This window comes from Vigna unguiculata, chromosome 3 (assembly GCF_037176805.1).
Source record: "Vigna unguiculata cultivar grain cowpea cultivar isolate G323 ecotype 2 chromosome 3, ASM3717680v1, whole genome shotgun sequence".
Lineage (NCBI taxonomy): Eukaryota > Viridiplantae > Streptophyta > Magnoliopsida > Fabales > Fabaceae > Vigna > Vigna unguiculata.
This window is the reverse complement of record NC_140794.1, coordinates 9,749,769-9,768,788: the sequence shown is the minus strand read 5'-3', so window position 1 is coordinate 9,768,788 and position 19,020 is coordinate 9,749,769. Positions and strand designations below refer to the sequence as shown.

Here is a 19,020-nt window from a genome sequence, read left to right as displayed (position 1 = left end):
TATTTAAATAACGGAAGTTTTAGAACCTTTGCTAAGTGCTAAAGGTTTATTTATATACCTGAGCAAAATAATATGGGTTTATTTAAAATCCAACAAGTATATACAATTTATTCATTGTTCCTCTACTTTTTATTGTTCTCTCCCTTCCTGATATGAATTGCACCATGACCCAAATAGAAGAGGACTAACATGTCACTTTACTACAATTTCTATGTGATTAGTTTGTTGAAATAATGGATCAATCATTTGTAAAATTGGTTGATCAAATTTTGTTTTCGGTTAAACAATGAATGAGTTTTAGTTTAATTTTATTTTCAAGTTGTAATGAGGATCCATTTGACAACTTAGGAACCAAACTTTGGAATACCAAGAGAACCTTTGTTGAATGTTTTTTAAAGACTTTTGATTGCCACAATTTCAATTACAATTAATCATTAAGTAATGAGATCATTGTTAGATTAAGTGGACATGTAATTGCAATTAATGGGTCTTTTATAATTCTACTAGCTAAAGCTTTTGTATTAGAGTATATATTTTATGTCAGTGAGAGTGGTTATCCTAAGTAGTTCTTGAGTGATTGAATAACTCCTCAGTCTTATCACATGTCCTTTATACCTTTTGTGTGTTTAAACTTGTAGCCTTATCTTTCATCATTAGAAATGTGATTTCTATCGATTTTTACTTCATATTCTTATCTATTTCTATTTTATCGTTTTAAATATCTTTCAAAAATTTTTGCTTATTAGCATTCTGACCTAGATAGATTTGTAAAGACAAATTCACCCATCTGGATTAACGTCATTTAATTACAAAATGACGTCATTTAATCCACCCCTCTGAGTTCATTTAGAATTCAAACTTTTTCACTAAAGAATAATTTTTTCTCACTTTGTGTATCAACTTTCCCTTTATCTTTCTCACTTTACCTATCAATGTTTCTTAATAATTTCCTCATGCCTAGTAATCATTAAACACAACTTCATAAAGTGTTTCCATAAGAAAACATTTGATATACCATCATAGTTGAAATAGTTGTTTGTACATGTTGAATTTGATTTGCTCCTACACTTATACTCAACAACGAATCTTAGTTGTGAACTACGGGGCCACCCCCCCCTCCATTTTATTTTTTTTTAAAATATAATGATGAAATGAAATTAGATAATTTTTATTTTTTTGGTTATAAAGTATAATATTTATCGTTAATAAATAATGAAATATAAAATTAAATTAAATAAAGAATAAAAAAATTTATTAAGGTATTTTTTATGTTTTGTCTCATTCACTTATAAGTTTATCACATATCGTATAATCTTTCACTGTACCATTGTCTTTTTTTTAACAAAAATAGAAAGTTAGACACAAATTCATTCTCTATGCTTTCATTTTCCCATTTGTTCTCTTTCCTTCTTGAAGATAAAAAAGACAACTCTTTATTGTCTCTTGATAGTGAAATGTTAGTTCAATAGTTATTATTTTTTTGCATCTCATGATTTTTTTTGTATATTTTTTTCCTTTATGAATATAAAAGGAAAATTTATGTACTTGATATTTTTTCATAACCATTTTTTACCAAGCGAGAATTCAAAAATTTGCAAGATGACTCAAAGTTGGAAAACCCACTCGCCCATCGAGAGGACATGCTCACCCGACGAGAATTGCTTGTCTAGTGAGGAAAACACTTTGTAAAAATTAATTTTGGCACTCGCTAGATGAGTCGTTTGCTCGCCTAACAAGTTTGCACGACACAAAAGATCAAACTCCGAAGTTTTAGTCAAATTCTAAAAAGCACAACATACTAGAAGAGCCAAACTCAATTATACCAATTAATATGCATCCAACAAACCTCTTGATTTTTCATAGCACATACACGTCAAGACATGTAAAAATTAGGGATTTCTCCCCTTCCACTCGAGGAATAAAATCAATAGCTCATGGATCAAATCACCCATTATGCATCATAACAAATAATACCCATAACACAAATTCAAAATGCAAACAACAAATTTGGCAGAAAAGCCATCATACAATTTGTGAAAACTTGGCTTCCTTCACCTTTGAAGATAAACTCGAACTCTGAGAAGGCACCTTCGAACTCGCAAAAATTTCACCTCGACCTAAGACAACAGAAAACAATTCGATTGTGCCCACACAACCATTGATTAGAAGAGATACAAGATGGCAACCAAAAAGGCATATGTAAGCAAGAAAGACTTACACGCACTATAAAGAGAAAAATTGACTTACACGAAACAAGAAATTGATCGGTAGGAATCGAAGACCTTGTCCCGAGGAACAACCTAACGGTCTCGGTATGAGCAAACAAAGAATGAAAATTCAAAGATAGAGAAGAAGGAAGTGGAGTTGAGAGAAAGGAAAAAAAGTTATAGATGCTTTTCAAAACAAAAGGCTTAAAATTTAGAGTTATTTAGGAAAAAAAATTACAAGATTTTATAATAGTTATGGTGAAAATCAATGTTTAACTTCTAGCAAAATCTAATTCTTCACTACCGATAAAAAATTATTTAAAAACTGAAAATAAAACGTATTGAATCTGTTTTCCATGTTCAATAAAATGAAAGTATACACAAAATATGTGTCATACATTATTAAAATCATAATAAATTTCAAAATAACTAGGAGATTGAACTAAAAAAATGACTAGAATAACTTTTTCGTTTATTGTTCGAAACATTTATCCTATATTTAAAATTACATATATACTTTCTAAAGTTTTTATTTAACTTTGCCATTGTCCTCAACAATGTGTTGAAATTTCTTAATTAATTTTATTTAGTTGTATTCATATTAAAGTTTTGAAGTAATGAACATGTTAATTTTATCATTAAATTTTAATTTTTTTATTTCTAATGTATCATTAATTTTATCATTAGGACATATTGTCATTTAAATATTTATATATATATATATATATATAAGAGATTATGTTATGAAAGTGAGAATTGAGCTAAGATAATTAAAACTGAAAAACAACAACAAAATTATATAATTGACATATAAGGCAAAATAATAATTTTCATTTATCCACATAATTATTCTACATTAGTTATATCTAATTAATTACCAAACATTTTTTACATATTTAATAATAAAAAAATATAAACCATTAAATACATTATAACGAATATAGATATAGTCATTATTGGTTCATATTGAAGATAAAATTTAGTTACCATGAATATATATTATTTATACACTAAAAATCAAAGAGAAAAGAAAAAATACATTTAATTTGTTTTCTTATTAATTACTTATTAACGTTTATAATACAAAAGTATTTTTTTTAATACAGGTCAACATTGTTGAATTTTTCTGTATTATAACACACAACTTTTGTTATTATCGTGTGTGATTAAAATTGATGAATAGAATTTCTCCTGCCTAAACGAAAAGAAACTTAGTTATAAATGAAATGACTATCCTTGCTTTATATTTTTATTAGACTTTCATATTTTTAATTTCTTACTCGACATAATTTCCTTATTTGAAGTAATTTATTATTTCGAAATCTACTTATAATACATTGTTTGATTACATTAAAGCAATTTATGAGAAAATTAATTTTTATAATTAATTTATACCTATCACAAGATTATTATATATACTAATGAAAGTATTGTGTTATGAACATATGTTTAATTTTTTTATAGCAAAAAATAATGAAATTATAAAAATAAATACAAATCATAATTTTTTACTTTATAAATATTTGTTTATTATAGATAAATATTTTAATTTTAAAAAATACAATAAAATTAAAAAACGAAATATATACATAAAAAAGTAAAATACTTTTATATAATTATATATATATATATATATATATATATATATATATTATATTATATTTCCATTTTATCTTAATTACATTTTCGAATAACGATATCATAAATCTTTATCAATTATTATATATGCAACAACTAAAAAAATAGTAACCATAAAAACATCCGCATTCAAAAGAGTCTATGTACTACTTACTACTGCCTCAATACTTTTTTACTATATTTATTTAGGGTTAAAAATTGAAATTTGAAATTACTTTATTTTTGAGATTTTGAATCAATTTAGTCACCTTCTTTTAGAAATGTATAGATTTAGTATTTTTAATCAAATTTTGTTAAGTTTATTGTTTATTTGATGTTTTAAACGTATTTTATGATTATATTTGAGTTGTTTATACTGTTTAACACATTTCCGCTTTAGTATTAAGTCAAATATTATTATCAAACATATAAACTTAACAAAATTTGATTAAAAGGACTAAATCCACGTATTTAAAAAAAATAAAAGATTAAATTATCCAAATTTTCAAAGAAAAACTAATTCAAAATTTAAATGAAAATTAAAGAATCAAAAATATATTTAACCTTTTAATTTATAATATTATTTCTTTTAACACTATTTTTCATTTGAATTATAAATTACGTATACATATAAAAAATAATAATTTATATATTTTTATTTAAAAAAATATTTATAACTATATACTTATAACTATATATATATATATATATATATATATATATATATATATATATATATATATATAACTATATATAAGAGATATGTTTATCATGGGTTCTCTTGTTTTCTTCTTCTCAATCTTAGTCTCATAATAATTACTCTTTAAATTTAAATAATCTATAATTATATATCTATACCTATTTATAACTATATATAAATAATCTATTTGGTGTTTTTTTTTTTTTCAATTTTATCCATTTAATATCTACCTTTTAAATTTAAATAATTATCCATCAGTGAAGAAAACACATGTAAGACATATGTGCAAACACCTTTTTAATTTTAAAAATAAATAGAAATATATTTTTTAAAATTTTATTTAAAATTTTTGTTTATTTATTTTGTAGATAGTTTTTTTTTATTAAAGATAATTATTTTAGTTTAAAAATAATTAATTTTTAAAAAATTAAATGAATAAAACAAGTAAATTTAACAAAACAATTACTTAAAAGGTAAAAATGATAATTTTTTTTTATTAATTTAAATAATAATTATTTATTAAAAGATGAAATTAAAAATAGAAATGTGATACTGAAATGGGTATCTTATATTTATATATAAGTATAGATACACAAGTATAAATAATAAAAATTATATTTTTGGATTTTATCATTTTAGTAACTACTTTTTCCAATTTAAATAATTAATCATAATAATTTCTTTTACACAATATTACTTATAATATATTTTATTTCAATAACTAAAATTATTTTATCTAAAAAAATTATTTACATAATATTATTTATAACTAAAATTTATTTTATATATATATATATATATATATATATATATATATTTATAATTATATATATTTTATATTTTCAAATTTATCCTTTTAATCGGTACTTTCAAAATTTAATGTTTTTTAGATATTTTAAAAAATGAGTCCATGTGTTTAAGGTAGTATAAAACGAAAATAATTTAAATATGAGATTTTAACTTAAGAAAAGATGTATAGATGTATATGTAACTACTTGTGTTTATGCTAATTCATTATAAAAAAAATCATGAGTATTTATTTAACCACTTTATTTTAATGACACATATTTTTTATTATATTGAATGTCGTAGTTTCAAAATATGATTTATTTTTGTGTGAATAACTTATTACAAGTCGATAGTTAATTTAAAATTACACTAATTTGTGGAGAATAAAATATAAATTGCAATATTTGGATAAAAAGGTCTTTACCCAGTAAAAACATTATTAATTAGTAATATCATTAATATTATTAATTAAGCAAATTATTATCATATATACGAGGATGCGCCGGGTCAAATAGAGAGAAAGATATAGAGTTGATCTGTAATTAATCATTTATGAAATTAGAAAAAGAGGGATATACTAATTTTTTATTGCTGTGTTATTTATTGGGAGTGGCTTATGCATTAGGAACCCCAAGTACAGTTTTTGACCTTTCGTTTTCCGGATCTAGGGTTTCGCCTCTGTGATCATCATCATCTTCCACGCGCACACCCATCATCAAACCCTAGCTACCACCGAAACAATCGCATTTCTCACGCGTAAAGAAACCTTTTGCCGGCCTCCGCGTCGGAGATTCACGATCCACACACCCCAGCCAGAGTCGCGATTCGATTTTTTGGAATATTATTTTTTATCCGCCATCACCTTCAATCACGGATCTAAAACTTTCTCCTGAAACAAAACGCCCTAATTTTCATTTTTGTGTTATTTTATATGTACATTCCCTTTCTGGTAATGCAAAAATCAGACGAATCCTTAAAGCGTTGTTGACACGGCCATGATGATGGTGATGATGATGATGATGTTGATGAATACTTTTTCCCTTACTTACACGGAATCTTGACAGAATTTTCAAAGACTTTTGTGTGTTGTGGTGATTTGATTTGAAGGAACAAAAAAAGAGAATGTATAAATCGGTGGTGTACCAGGGGGAGGTGGTGTTGGGTGAGGTAGAGGTATACCCGGAAGAGAACAACTACAAGAACTTCCATGTGAAGGAAATCAGAATAAGCCACTTCTCGCAACCAAGTGAGAGGTGTCCCCCACTTGCTGTGCTTCACACTGTTACCTCATGTGGTGTTTGCTTCAAAATGGAGTCAAAGACTCAGCAGCAGGACGGCCTCTTTCACTTGCACTCCTTGTGTATCAGAGAGAACAAGGTATATAGTAACACTTTAAAAAATTAAAAGGGCTCAAAATAAATTAACTATTAAAGCACTATCTTCCATGACAATTTGACTCTGGACTTAATTAATCTCAGAGGACTGCACTCAAATCTTTGGATAACCCACTTATGACTTGTGTGTTAATTTTGTAATAATTTGCCTGGACTTACCGAATCTGCTGTTTTGAACCCAGATGATGAAGGAACTGGCTAATTGGTCACTTAACAGGGACCCAGGATTGACATTACTTCTAAACTGAACTGAGTTTCATGATATTCAATGAGACTCTTTTATGAAAGACTATTGTTTCTGGTTAATCTTATGGCAATTGCTGCTAGGGTTGGTTGTCACGAAATGTATGTGAACATAGTGAAATGTAGTATCTATGCTGACTTGGGTTTTGTTGAAGAAAGGATCTTAAATCTTTGAATAGAGTTGCGAATATGTTAATGCACCATTAATTAAGACGACATGTAGTTTTTTTTTTTTTTTTTGTGAGCATTGACCAATCATGTTTATCTCTTAAATATGCCAGGTTAACAGTTGTATATTTTTGTTTCCTACTAGTTCTCTCTGGATTCTAACTATGTTATGATGTTGGACCCTGCAGACTGCTGTAATTCCACTAGGTGGGGAAGAAATACATTTGGTTGCTATGCATTCACGAAATGATGATAGACCATGCTTTTGGGGATTTATTGTTGCTTTGGGACTTTATGATTCATGCCTCGTTATGCTAAATCTTAGATGTTTGGGTATAGTGTTTGATCTGGACGAAACACTTATAGTAGCAAACACAATGCGGTCATTTGAGGATAGAATTGATGCACTCCAGAGAAAAATAAATTCTGAGGTAGATCCACAACGAATTTCTGGCATGCAGGCAGAGGTCAAGCGGTACCTAGATGATAAGAATATATTGAAGCAATATGCAGAAAATGATCAGGTTGTTGATAATGGGAGAGTGATAAAAGTTCAATCTGAGATTGTCCCGGCATTATCTGACAATCATCAGCCTATAGTTCGACCACTTATACGGTTACATGATAAGAACATTATTCTGACACGCATCAATCCACAGGTATTTATTATTGTATCCACTACTTTTGTTGTATCTACTGTCACATACTAGGGTTTTTTATTTTCCTTTTATATTTATTATTATACTTTAGACCTGTTTTAAAATGTTTTTTCTAGACATTAACTGATTTCATTATTAGTTCAAGTAAACACTTGATTAGTACACTTTCTCATTGTTATGACTGCTGCCTGGTTTGGATGAGTAATGTCATTTTCACATCAGAGTGCATTCATTATGCTATCCTATGTCCAGATGTTTAATTCTATGATATAGACATAGATGAGCTGTTTTTATGTATTTGTCTAACTTATGCAAGCTGATAGATTTGTCAGGATCATCAAACTAACAAAATTTTGTGTTTGAAAAGATTCGAGATACAAGTGTTCTTGTGAGGTTGAGACCGGCATGGGAAGATCTTCGGAGCTACCTGACTGCAAGGGGGCGCAAGCGTTTTGAGGTTTATGTGTGCACGATGGCTGAAAGGGACTATGCACTAGAAATGTGGAGACTTCTTGATCCAGATTCCAATTTGATAAATTCTAAAGAACTGTTAGGTCGCATTGTATGTGTTAAGTCTGGTAAGTTGCATTGCATGGCTGTTTTCTATACTATTAGTTTTGTTTTCATTGACAAACTGTATATTTGAAATGAAGCACCTAAAAGAAGCAAACTGTGAAAATGAGGACAGCTTGTATGTAAAAGTTCACCTATCTGAGATTCATATGCAGATTTAGTTCTGCTACTGTGTTTCATTTACTTGTAATACTTCTAATATGGTGTTTCAATAATGCAATATAGGTTTGAAGAAGTCATTGTTCAATGTCTTCCAAGATGGTTTATGCCATCCAAAGATGGCATTGGTTATTGATGATCGCTTGAAAGTGTGGGATGAGAAGGATCAACCTCGAGTGCATGTCGTCCCTGCATTTGCTCCATATTATGCTCCTCAAGCGGAAGTAAGTTTTCTTTCTTCTATAGTTGGAAGCCCAATACCTTCAATTGCATGAATGGAATTTTGCACTTTTTCCACTATATGAACTTTTCAACCTGTTTGTCTTGTAGGCAAGTAATACTATCCCTGTCCTGTGTGTCGCAAGAAATGTTGCTTGCAATGTTAGGGGTGGCTTCTTTAAGTAAGTTATAGTGTTAAACCTTCAGAAAGTAATTTTGACTTGTTATCTCTGCACCTTAAAGAAAGAGATATACACAGATTCACCATTTTTCCTTCCCTATCTGGGGGACAACTGTATTTAATGGTTATAGGTTGCTCTTAGAGCAGTTTACGTATCTTAAATCAGTATAAAAGTAAATAGTTAACTGGATTCTTGAACCTAATTAAGTCTTATGATTTGGTGCAGAGATTTTGATGATGGTCTTTTACAAAAGATTCCTCAAATTGCCTATGAAGATGATATCAAAGATATACCTACTCCTCCTGATGTGAGCAATTATCTAGTCTCAGAGGTTAGTGTATATAGATGTACAAATATACATATTTGTTGCCTCTTATCAATTGGGCTACTTTGTTGATGTCGAAGTAATATTTGTATCATTTCATTGTGTTTTACTGGAACTCAGGATGATGGTTCTAGTGCCATTTCCAATGGAAACAGAGATCCATTCTTGTTTGATGGCATGGCAGATGCTGAGGTAGATAGAAAATTGAAGGTATCAACCCCGAACTCTGAATGAATACATGAGAACTGTGATATATGTATGATTAAATTTGAAGCTTGTCTCATTTTTTATTTATTTTTTTAATTGTTCTTGCTATTAGGATGCACTATCAGCAGCTTCAACTATCCCTGTGACAACTGCTAACCTAGACCCCAGACTCACTTCTCTTCAGTACACAATGTCTTCTGGTTCAGTTCCTCCTCCAACAGCGCAGGCATCTATGATGCCATTTACCCATGTACAGTTTCCTCAACCCGCTGCACTAGTAAAGCCAATGGGTCAAGCTGCCCCTTCTGAATCTAGCTTGCATAGCTCTCCCGCCAGAGAAGAAGGTGAAGTACCTGAATCAGAATTAGATCCAGATACAAGGCGAAGGCTTCTCATATTGCAACATGGACAAGATACCAGGGATCATGCATCCACTGAGCCTACATACGCAATCAGACATCCCATGCCAGTCTCTGCACCTCGTGTATCATCACGAGGGGGTTGGTTTCCTGCAGAAGAGGATATTGGTTCACAGCCACTAAACCGGGTAGTACCTAAGGAGTTTTCCGTAGATTCTGGTCCATTGGGTATTGAAAAGCACCGGCCTCATCATCCATCCTTTTTCTCTAAGGTTGAAAGTTCCATTTCATCTGATAGAGTTCTCCATGATAGCCACCAAAGGTTACCGAAGGAGGTAATGGCTATGTTTTGGTCTATCATTTGTGGTTTTACCGTAGGATTAGACTTTTGGCTTATTTAATCAATTAATTGTATTAAGATAATTTATGTGCATGCAGATGTATCATAGAGATGATCGCCCAAGATCAAACCATATGCTCTCAAGTTATCGATCTTTATCTGGTAAGCTGTAGTACTTGCTGTTACATATATGATTGTTTCTTTCTAGTCTGTCCCTAACGTATTCTCTTGTAAGGATTAGTGTTTGGATGCAGTTATTTGGATCTCCCGAAATGTAATTTAGAACTTGTGTATGCTTAATTTGGTTCTTTGAGCTAATATATATATATATATATATATATATATATATATATATATATATATATATATATATATATATATATGCATAAGTTTGTTTTTATTATTAATGTTTCATAGATTTTTTTTTTGTTCTGTATTTCTCTTCATACTAAACATATCTCTTGATATGATTTCCTTTGTCCTATTTCATTTACTTTTTAACTCCATATTTTTTATTAATGCATCACAAATCTGTGTTTTTGGTTCCTATGTCTACTTTTTTTTTTCTTCCATAAAGTATCTCGAAGGATTGCCTGTCTTAATTCATTTTCTATTTAACTGGACATAGTAGTAAGCATTCAAAATGCATTATATGAATTTGAAAATGTTTTATTGGGAGTTGTTTGTCTCAAGATATATGGTTATATTCCCAAGATCAATATAGGCAGGAATGTTATTACAGAACACCAATGGATATTTTGGAGAAGAGTAATATTAAATCACATAGAAGACGCAAATAAAGCAGAATTTGCTGTCTGGAGTCATGGACTCCTGCAGAGAAGAGTTTTCTGTCAAAATTACTCAAAAACATAACACACATACGCCCATTCCATCTTACACACATTTTTCATAATATACAATTGCTCCTAACTTTCTGTCTTAGGTCGTCAACATGACATTACTATTCAACTAATTCAAATAATACTCCCTCTAATATTGGTAGAAGACACTTGTTACAGATTTACACAAATCAGTAAATATAAGTCAATAAGTTGGTTTTTTAAAGTTATTACTAATGTGCCAATTTTATCATTGTTAATTATCATTAAATTATTGTGGTGATGTGAAGACATCTGAAAGCACCACTGTCAATAAAAGAAAACAGCGAAGATAGTATAAATGCCTCTTTGCAATTGTAAAATACGTTAAAAAAATGACCATTGATATCTTCTAAATGGTGCCTTGTATTAAGGAGCGAAGGGAGGATACAAATACTAGTGACAGTTATTATTTATTACACCTATTTAATATCTAACTACTACTACTACTACTACTAGTTTCTGCCAATAACTACCCCTGATTCTCTGTTGCACTTATGTTATTATTGGGTAAATTACAAACTATGGGCTAGCATTTAATTTTCCTGAAATTTTTTCCTATTTTGATTAGTCAAAACAAAAAATATAATGTGGTAAATGGAAATAGGGAGTTGAAGTCTATGTTGCCTAGATACGGATATGAAACGGACATGAAGATACAACTAAACTAAAAAAATATAGGACACGGGACACTAAGTGTATATACATATTAGTTTGAAACTGTCAACTAACACATTGTCAACTAACACAAAAATGAACCTAATCTATCTATCTAATATTCAAAAAACGAAAAGGAGTGATTGTATAAGACATGTTATTAACATTGTGTTGGAACCATGTCAAAGATAAAAACATTTCTTTTAAATTGGACATAGTATGTCCTACGAGTATCGTACGAGTGTCGGTGTCGATACGTGTCGGACACGGGACATGTTATTTATGAGGCATGTCTGAGCTTCATAGGTTGAAGTTAATGGGTTTCAAAGTAACCTCTGTTCCCCTCAGAAAGTAATATGTCTACGCTTTACAGTGGGAGTAAAATGCTAGTAAAGCATAGGCATAATGATCATGCATACCAACCATAGGAATGTCATATTCCAACTTTTGTTGGAGTTTTCCTACAAAACTTGAAACAAACAGGCCTTCATTGTGCTTTTTGTTTTGGTATGAGGTTTATACAATTTCTTTTCCAATTCTATTTGTTTTAGTGCTAACATGAGAATGACATAATTTTATTGTTGTTGTGAAGGTGATGAACTCCCTTTTAGTAGATCATCTTCCAGCCACAGGGATCTTGACTCTGAATCTGGCCATTCTGTTTTTCATGCAGATACTCCAGTTGTAGTGTTACAGGAAATTGCACTGAAGTGTGGAACTAAGGTGAGTACAAATATGATTATTTGCTAGTAAATAATTAGAGGGGCATCATTGGATATATTAATTTCTCTGTGCGATGCTTCAAATTTCTAATGTTTAATGTGAACAGGTGGAATTTATGTCATCTTTGGTTGCAAGTGCAGAACTACAGTTCTCCATTGAGGTATCTTTCATCGAGGACTCCATGACTATGATTCCTTGTTGATTATTATATTTGCATGCATTTTTTTCATTTTATATTTTTCTCCAGGGATTTAGATTTATGAGTTAGTTTAATTTTTCATTCAGTGGGTACAAAATCTCTCTCTGGCGCTTGCAAATTATCACAGGACATATGAGTTAGTTTAGAATTGGTTACTGCGTGGGATTTATACTTTCCCCTACTCTTTAATAACAGGACAAAATTGATTTTGCATGCAAAGTGTACGCATACCAATCTTTTGAAGTTTATGTATTAGAACACAAGGTTGGGTAACCTTGATGAATGGATGTTGTTTCTTCTAGAAACAAGTTTACAAATTTAATGTGATCTTTAGGTTAGAGACTCAAAGCTGATGTCGTCTTGCTTGCTGTAGAGTGAAGTCACTTGTTGAAATATGTTTTTGGTTCTCTTGTATCAGAATTTATTGGCTTGACTGTGTACTCATAATTGTTTGTCATTTTTATTTCTAGGCGTGGTTTTCTGGAAAAAAAATTGGTCATGGATTTGGAAGAACTAGAAAGGAAGCCCAACATAAGGCTGCTGAGGATTCTATCAAGCATTTGGCCGGTAAGATGTTCTAATTTTTTTTATCGTGACTTTATCAAAACTTTTTCTTGCATTGGCAATCTCCACCACTGCAAAATCAAAAGAAGAGCTTGCTTTGTTAACGGATGTATTGGCTTGATATTGACTAACTCAATGGTGTATTAAGCTCATATCGATGGCCCTGCTACCAATAAAAGTTCAGTGTAAATCGTGTCAGAGACAAATCATTTTAGGGCCTCCTCCTTGCAGCTTGAGAGTGTTGATCTTTTGAACCAAATGGTCAATATTTTAAGCCATGTTGCCTGTTCTTTATTATTAACTTAAAATTCAGCATAAGGAGTATCCATGCTTCAAGCTTAGAAGGCTCTTGGATTAGGATATTTAGTGATCTAAAATGGTAAAACCATTGTCGCCTCCAAAATTAAATATCTTACAACAGTTGGTTCAAAAGATCTTTTGTGAACAATCATGTTATTTATGATGAACGAAAGTTAGTTGGTTGCAATAGATGAATAAGAAATTATGATTATAATTTGATTTACAAATTTTAGCTGGTTCTAAGCCGCCTAAAATCTCTCGCTAGATCCCATTGTCAGAAAAATATTAGCTGATAATGATTGTTCAAGTTTTTTTCCTTTTTTTTTTCAAAATTTTGTTTTCTTAATGTATATATTAAACACTTTGGCTGTTTTTGTAGATATATATTTGTCTAGTGCTAAGGATGAGCCTGGTTCCACATATGGGGATGTGGGTGGGTTTCCTAATGCAAATGACAATGGTTATATGGTTATCGCCAGCTCAACTAACCAGTCATTGCCTAAAGAGGATTCAGCTTCCTTTTCAACTGCATCCGATTCATCAAGGGTTTTAGATCCTAGGTTGGAAGTCTCTAAGAGGCCAATGGGTTCAATCTCTGCCCTAAAAGAATTGGTAAGATTTTTTAAATTGACCTACCTATAGTTAAGTGTTTGTGTTATTGATATGCTATAACTTTGCACTCAATTTTTTCAGTGCATGATGGAGGGTCTTGGTGTCAATTTTCTATCTGCACCTGCTCCAGTGTCAACAAATTCACTTCAGAAAGACGAAGTACATGCACAGGTTTGTAATCAAATGCTTCGGTTGTCTGAACCAGTTGAGTTAAATATTGGCTTCATTGCGTTGCAAAAGGATTATACTTTGTTTCTGAACTTTGTCTTAGTTATATGTTTTAGTTCTTTGTTGTTGTTTTTTACTTAAAAGAGGTAGTTCAAGAAGAGAGACATTATGCTGGTGTTTTGGCCATTTTGTGTCCCCAGGATGAAATATCAGAAATAGTCACTTTCCTTCTATTTATGTGTTTTATGCTTATATTTTCAAGGGAAGTTGAAGGATGAGTGTTATATAGTAATTCTGAACATTTCGATCACGCTGTTTACCCCTGCATTTTGACCTTTCCTATTTAATTCTGGCATTTTTTAAAATAGAAAAGCTCGGGTAGCATCTAAATATTTTGTTTTATATATTTTAGGTCGAAATAGATGGTAAGGTCTTTGGTAAAGGTATCGGATTAACATGGGATGAAGCTAAAATGCAGGTCTGTCATTTTTTTTATTATGAAATAATATTTATGAATATATTTGTGTTCTTCCATTAACTTCTTCACATATGGTGTTGGAGCACTAAAGATGCATTCTTTTGTTTAGGCTGCCGAGAAGGCACTAGGAAGTCTAAGGTCAAAGCTTGGCCAAAGCATTCAGAAACGTCAGAGCTCTCCCAGGTCCGTTAGTTTATATTTAATATTCTTTACATTTTCTCTTTCACAATGAATGGAGTTTAGTCTTGTTCAGCTTTCTTGATCTGGCGGGTTGTTTGCACCCATTTGATTTTCGGGGCTGGCTGCATCTTTTCAAGCTACCAGTGACGATGAAAAACCTACCCCATATTATGAAGCCATATCCTCTTGCGGCTTATCGGTTTCCTTAAAATTGAAGTATATATGGTGCAGTGCGAGATTTCTTATCTGCTTTTGGTCTAAATCATAAATAAAATAAAATAAAAAAAGACAAATCAAATATATATAGAATAGAATTGGCTTCCATTTTCTAACCATGATGTGCTGGTTTTCAAAATTCGTTGTTTCTTACTACCCCCTTTCTGTGCTCCTTTTAATAACTTTTTCTTACATGACATAATTTTTGTTTTGTGAATCAGGTCACATCAAGGATTTTCAAATAAACGTTTGAAGCAAGAATACCCTAGAACAATGCAGCGGATTCCTTCATCAGCTCGATATCCCAGGAATGCTCCACCAATTCCTTGAAAAGAGTATTGGACTTAGATCCTGATATGACTGTTGTTGGGGCATGTGTATATGTTACTGATTCAACAATACGGAGAATGGTTGTTGGGTTGGACCATTTCCATTTAAGTGGGTGCTTGGCCTCAGTCATTATGATATGATACTGAGCCCAAAGCCAAAATAGAAGGCCCACTTTTTGTACCAATAGAAGTTCCTCACTGAAGTGGGGTGCTCTACTGGTGAAAGATGTTGTAAGATTCTCTCATCTTGGTCCCTCCCAACTCCCAAGCAATGCAGTATTGGTTGTGTATCCTGGAAATGCTTTGAGACCACCGGTTTCACAAGACGAGATGATGAGGCAAGTCCGATGCTTATTTGCATTTCTGTGGTTTATATACATGATGCAGCATACTCAGACAGAGTAGTAACCTTATTGAAATTGAGAATTGATTCATCTTTTTTCTAACTCAAGTAATGGTACAATGATTTAGTACAGGTCTTTTTTTTTTTTTTTCTTTTCTTAATGCATGGAAGTCGGTTTTCGCTAACCTATCCGGCTAATAGTTTTTCATTGCACTAATTCTGTCACCATTCGCTCCTCCCAGGATTCTGTTATTTGCGGAGTCTGAGGTTCGCGAATTTGCATAGTATTGTAACTCACTCATGATGTAATACACTTAACAATTGTGATTATCTGTGAATTTTATTCCCACTCATTTAAGGAGAGTTGTGCTGCTCTATAAACATCTTTTTCAAAAGAAAAGTGTTATATGTACAACAATGGGATAGAAATGGGGAAATGTGTGTGATATGATGAATCCTAGGATGATAAAGAGAGAGAAATGTTGCATAAATGACAGTTATTTGAAAGAAAACAGAGATGTGTGAGCTATCTAAATGGGATAATATAAGAACAAATACTCTAGATTTAGGTGATGGTAACTATGGAGTCTCCACAGATTTTGTTTGCCTAAGAGTTGATTAGGATCAAAATCTTGAGATATTTACTTTACTTTTTACCCTTTATTTTCTACTTTAGTATCATGTCATAGATTTCACAAACTAGACATTAAATAAGAAGATTTAGATTTGTACGAAATTTATCTAATAGTGGAATGTTTAAAAGAGGAGATCAAAGAATGTTGCTCTTGTTTTCATTCACCTGTAAATATTTTTCACAATCACAGCGTGATGAGGGTGGCTCTTTATGAATGCTTTTAACAATATTGTTCTTTGGGTTCAAAAATACTAACTAGGTAAGAATAGAAGAAAATAAAAAGAATAAAACTCCTATTATAAACATGAGTGATCAATTAGCTCGGGACTTATATTCCAAGAGTCTTCGTTCACTACAAAGGAAGAGAAGGGAAATAATTGAATACAGTAATATATGAATTTTGATTAAGAATTTAACTGTTAACATTTTTTATCTTTTCTCAGATTAGATAAACGTATATATTTGTAATTTGTAGGATAGGTTTTGTTGTGGCCAAAAATATCTCAATATTATTCTTAGTTTTTCTTGCTAGAGTATTCATAATTGATTGAGTTTGTTCATGGTTAGAAGTGTATTTATGAATTTTAGTTAGTTGCTGTGTTATTCTGAAATCATAACTAATACCATGTAATCTTTAAAATTTGTTTTTTTATTTTCAACCGATTTCAAAAAGAGATATTGTTCCGTTTTTAAATGTTTCGCCAATTCGTAACATGACAAATCTATTTTTTTAAGTCTTTGTTTATTTGTATGGCAATAAGAGCTGAAGAGTATCCGTTTGATTTCACAAGACATGCATATCAGTTTCCTATCATTATCGAATTGACGATTTTTACAAGATTCTCATATCATGTACTCATCACATGCTCTTTAATTTTGTGTCTATTCTCCTTCTACTAGACTACTACTAATTTAACCGTGTTTTCTTTCTTTCATTATAGTATAACGCTTAAGAGTGGTAAAACAGTCTGATCTTACTTATTTTGGTCCAGTTCGTCATTTGTAGGTCAAAAACATATTAGAACGGATTGATCTGTCAAACAAAAATAAACTATTAGTAATAATTTGTTCTACATAAAATGGATTGACGGCCTCTGCCGGACTGACTCATTATTTTTATTTTTTAATTTGTTTTCAATTTTTTTAATTTTTAAAATTTGTTTATGTTCCTGCGGAGAACAAATAAGAGAAGTCAGATACAAACATCACGTTATTTCAATCCGCAATCTCTCTAGTTGGCTTCTCCTCGGCTCGCGAATGTCATTTGCTGGTATCACGGTTTGGACTGGCTTGGACCCAAGAGGGGTTACCTGCAGAGAAGACTCTGATGCTGAAGTCAACCAAAGGATTTTCAGAAAGTCAAATCTCGTGATTAAGGGATTAATGAATGTGTACCCTTAATTATTGGGGTCCACGTATATTTATAGTTATTAATTATGACTAGTCTTGTCATGGGTTGGACCATTGGTAGGGTTGTAGGTGGGCCTGGGCCTTCAGTGATTGTGGGTCTTAGAGCCTTTGTTTGAAATACTCTAAATCTGGAAGTGTTGATAGATGTCATCATGTCATCTGAAGTAGGCGGTTCAGGTCGCTTATACATGTATGTTTATTCGCTTTGATAATTATTTGCAAGGTCTTACGTATGCGGGTTGAGTCGCGTAGTTTGATCGGGCTGCCTAGGTGTAGTATACCAGTTCCCCAACCTTTGCTGGTGGAGACATATCGGCAAAAGATAAAAAGGGTGAACAGTTTTATTAGGTCGCCGCCTAGGTGCAATACAATTTATATATACAAATTATATATACAAATAAATGAATATTAAAAATATATTTAATGATGTAAAAATTTTCTAAATTTTTAATTAATTAACTAATGTTTTTAATTATATAAATAAAAATAATTATTATATTTATATGTTAAATTATTATATGATAATTGATAATTCAACTTAATTTGTAAATATTAATAATTTAAATTATAATATTATTATATATTTACTTCTGTAAAATATATAATAGAAAAAATTTAATTTCTTAAATTATGGGTCAAGATAACCGTGAGTTAATCCATTAAATTGACTAGACTGATCAAACTAAAATAAGTTAACAAATTGAATTTTTGAACTTCATGTTCCATTTTAGACAATTGTCGATTTCAACCCATTTTATCACTCTTAAACACGCTTCTTGATGGTTTAGCAAGTTCTAAATAACAAACTTTTTTTATTTAACAAATATGTAGGCCAACGTTTATTTCAAAATAAAATGTAATAGGCATGTAAATAATTCTCGACTTAGCAATTTCTTATTGAAATAGTCTTCTTCGATCCTTCGCTCAACATATACCACAATTATTTGTTAAAAAGAAATCAATAACTACTATTATGGAAAAAAGAAGAAGTACATGCATAAGGGCAACTACAATCTTAGTCATTCATTTTTAATAAACCACTATAAGTATATTGATTTTCGTAAATTGACTTCACTTATTTATATATTTATACTATTATTTAAAATATTGGACAACTTATTTTGGTTTTTAATTAGATAATCTTATTTTTTAATAAATATAAAGTAATTTCTGTATTCAATAAACTAA

The 19,020-nt window shown here is 30.7% G+C and overlaps 1 protein-coding gene across 2 annotated transcripts; it reads left to right on the top strand.

Annotated features, from left to right (window-relative positions):
• The first annotated feature begins 5,925 nt into the window (after window positions 1-5,925).
• CPL1 (C-terminal domain phosphatase-like 1) lies at window positions 5,926-16,141 on the top strand. 2 transcript variants are annotated; one of them, XM_028062973.2, is made up of 17 exons: window positions 5,926-6,690; window positions 7,307-7,777; window positions 8,145-8,355; window positions 8,576-8,733; window positions 8,840-8,910; window positions 9,136-9,241; window positions 9,356-9,445; window positions 9,555-10,136; window positions 10,240-10,303; window positions 12,350-12,399; window positions 12,506-12,559; window positions 13,069-13,165; window positions 13,842-14,074; window positions 14,156-14,245; window positions 14,655-14,720; window positions 14,830-14,903; window positions 15,338-16,141. In XM_028062973.2, the coding sequence occupies exons 1-17, from the start codon at window positions 6,436-6,438 to the stop codon at window positions 15,444-15,446; spliced, it is 2,781 nt and encodes a 926-aa protein (XP_027918774.1). In that variant the 5' UTR covers window positions 5,926-6,435; the 3' UTR covers window positions 15,447-16,141. The 2 variants fall into 2 exon arrangements, with proteins under 2 accessions (XP_027918774.1, XP_027918773.1); XM_028062972.2 differs by having other exon boundaries at window positions 5,927-6,690; window positions 12,269-12,399.
• The last annotated feature ends 2,879 nt before the right edge of the window (window positions 16,142-19,020 follow it).